Source organism: Adiantum capillus-veneris, chromosome 9 (assembly GCF_014529385.1).
Source record: "Adiantum capillus-veneris isolate H3 chromosome 9, ASM1452938v2, whole genome shotgun sequence".
NCBI lineage: Eukaryota > Viridiplantae > Streptophyta > Polypodiopsida > Polypodiales > Pteridaceae > Adiantum > Adiantum capillus-veneris.
This window is the reverse complement of record NC_140939.1, coordinates 56,547,958-56,551,117: the sequence shown is the minus strand read 5'-3', so window position 1 is coordinate 56,551,117 and position 3,160 is coordinate 56,547,958. Positions and strand designations below refer to the sequence as shown.

General features: G+C 45.0%; 1 protein-coding gene across 1 annotated transcript; it reads left to right on the top strand.

Annotated features, from left to right (window-relative positions):
- Positions 1 to 2,235: 2,235 nt before the first annotated feature.
- LOC147450519 (uncharacterized) lies at positions 2,236 to 2,846 on the top strand. Its single transcript, XM_086520736.1, has 2 exons — positions 2,236 to 2,403; positions 2,760 to 2,846. Exons 1-2 carry the CDS (start codon positions 2,236 to 2,238, stop codon positions 2,844 to 2,846), a joined length of 255 nt encoding a protein of 84 aa, XP_086376862.1.
- Positions 2,847 to 3,160: the final 314 nt, after the last annotated feature.

Genomic DNA, 3,160 nt, shown 5'->3' with positions numbered 1-3,160 from the left:
ACCAATTTTTTCAAACGTGTGCCACGGCCCTTGATGACAAGTCATTGGGCAATTCCTTGGCACAAGGGAGAAGCCTTGCTTCATGTAAAATCATCAAAGCACTTTGCTTGGCACAAAAGCAGTAGTTTCCAATCAAAGGTGTAAACATGGAAGAATAAAAAGAACAGAAAATTGGCTAACCTGGTCATTGCTGTAACCAGTTGGCTCGAGATTCCGTGGAAGAAACAAAAACTCGCGTAAAAATGGCTCATAGCCATATCTGCTACACGGGTGGGAGCTATCGTATGTACATATATGTCCCTTGTATCATATACGCCCTTCTGTCACGTAATGAAATAACCTGCAAGCATATTGCCAAATCCTTCCCAAGTTTGTATGCTCATAGCATATACCAAACGTGGGGAGTTTCAATGCAAGATGCATAAATAGAAGCCTTGCTTCACGTAAGTTCATCAAATGGATGAGACAAGAATGTAACCTAAGTGCTCATAGCTAACAGATGCTCTTGGTGACACACATATGTCCGAGCAGGAAAAGATCGACCTTGTCAAAATTTCATAGGGAAACGGCCTTGCCAAATTTTACTACTGATTGAGAGTCATAAAATTGCCAGATAGTGAGAGAGATATCATCTCCAACTGAACTATCAAATGTCAGTGATTTTCCAATACTACTTGATCAAAGCAACCTTTGCTTGACAAGTTGGCATTGTGAAAATTCATATGGTGGTCAACATTGCATTCAACTCCTAGTTGTGGATGTCAATGTTTTTTCCACGCTGCTTTATATAGCCAGATTCTTGTCAACATTGCATTCAACTCCTAGTTGTGGATGTCAATGTTTTTTCCACGCTGCTTTATATAGCCAGATTGCCTGCTCCCTAGCAAGCTGCAATGGCTTGGACATGTAATGCATCCAATGCATGGAGCCATGCTCCCATAAATCTTCTTTCATCCGCCTCGAGAGAGAACAATGAGGAGAGATAAAAATTAACAACCAACGTAAGACACAAGTTGGTTTATTAGAGTGTCATTATAGGGAGCCTTTCTCCTGAATGTATGTTATGGTAGACAGCTTCTTGAAATTGTAATTACTAGCCGGCCTTGCCGAATACCGTAATCGGATAGTTCATAGGCCCTACCCGGCTTGCCATGGTTGCCAAACAACCTTGCCTGTAACCATTGACTGAGAGTCATCGGATGCCTTGCAAAATCGATCAGTGTCCCCTAGTGATGCCTTGCATTAGATTTCCAATCCATGTCTTAGCGACGAGAAGCCTTGCTTCTGTAGAATCATGGCTTACACTTTTCATCCCTTATCTGCGTCCATGCATGTCTTGGAGTCCTGTTTCAATCCCGCCCTGGATAGAGTCCGAGAGATTCCAAGAGATGTTTTGTGACAGACATGGGGATTTTGTACACCTTCAACTTGTAAATTGTTGCTCATGACAGGTGCATAAATTCGCCACATGAGCCAATGGATGCGACCATGAATGTCCATCCGGCTGTGGGGCCCGTCCCACAAACTGCCGATTCCCCTGGCCCGTGGGGCAACACCCCTAGGTGGGGTGTGTGGCCCAACTTAGGGCACTAAAAAAGATTTTTTAATAAAAAAATTAATGAAAGAAATACCTGCACAGGAGGCCGCTGCCTGCGAGATGGGGAAGAAGAAGCCTGAGAGCGTTATGGGCCGCCTTTGGGGTCGCAACAGAAATGAAAGCTCCTCAGAAAGCCTGCGCGCTACCAATGAACCGGGCCTTACCCGATTTGGTGGTGCTCGAAATTCTAAACCTTCCCGGCTTAGAGTGGCTACCCGCGGCCTCCGAGCTTTGGCTTGTCCTTCCTCCCCGACTTGGGACTGCAGCACACGGTTTTGCCTTGCTTGTGTGTTGCATGCGACATGCAAACTCGTTTCGAGAGCAAGATAGAGAGAACCCTAGGCTGAGTGTCCATGAACGGAGAGAGAGAGAGAGAGAGAGATAACATGCCAAGCCCTGCAAAGACATGCAAGGGCCTGCACCGAGCTCTTCGTAAGATAAACGGTACTCTCATCGCTCTCGGGTCGGCAGTCGGGTTTTCGCATGGAAAATTCCAAGGCAATTTTACAGACCATCAAGGTAAAGCTCCGCCGTATTTTCTACAACTTTGCGATCATGTACAGGCATGGCCTGCTCTATTTGCGGTGACACTACACCGCGTCAGATGTTTCTAACAAGACCATCCAGAATACGACAACATGGTTCCATCACTTGAAGAGGGCTTGTCTACATTGGAACTTGTGATTGCTGACATTGGGCAAGTTATTCAGCAAGGCTACTCGGCAAAGACGATGTTGATTCTCGATTCGAGGTTCATGAAAGCTCGAGCATCCCGGCCATGTGATCAACACGACAAGTTTATACAGGTAAATTATGAGGTAAGCATTCACTTTTACTTGTATTTATCAAACTATTCAAGTACCTTTTGAATAGTATAATATGCAAGGGCTATGAGTGATGCCGTGTAACCGCACATGTACTAGACGTGTATATGCATCCACAAGCAAGGCTTGTCCGAAGCATGATTTTTCTCCATCATCAGTACGATCAGGCATGCAAGTCATGTCTTGAAAAATTATCATGCTATGTCTAGGTCGGATGTTTTCAGTCAATCCGTATTTGCATATACCTTTCCCATGCTTCCCTGTCCAGCTTGAATCAATCATGGCTTGAGTATGACATGGTTCTGATGTTTCTAACAGCAAGGCTGTGTATTGCTTAGGAAACTCAAATCAAGCATGGCTTGAATCCCAACCACTTGGCTCCGAAGCATGGCTTCTCAGCAGTTGACTTTGATGCAAAAGCATAGCAAATTCGCGATGCTTTAGAATCTCAAGGAGATTGACACATCCTATTGCTCGACTTGATGCGGGGGGGCATGTTGCTCGGCATGGCCGACTTCGTGTCACTGTTTCTCGAAGCGGACAGAGGATGTTTGCTACACAAGACTGGTTACTTTCAGTTGAAATCACTCGACAAGGTCGATGCTTTTTGTCATGATATCTGTGTCTCAACAGCCGACTTCGTTGTCTAGTATCACAACATTCTTTATGCAAAGCAAGGCTTCAAGCCAGGTATATTGCATGGAAAATTCCCACGTTCGGCTTATGCTATGAGCATACA

Bases quoted from the DNA above. Each gene is read 5' to 3' on its own strand.
- LOC147450519 (XM_086520736.1), top strand. From the start codon at position 2,236: ATGGTTCCATCACTTGAAGAGGGCTTGTCTACATTGGAACTTGTGATT. The intron at 2,404-2,759 runs GTAAATTATGAG...TGTATTGCTTAG, and splicing joins AACACGACAAGTTTATACAG to GAAACTCAAATCAAGCATGG.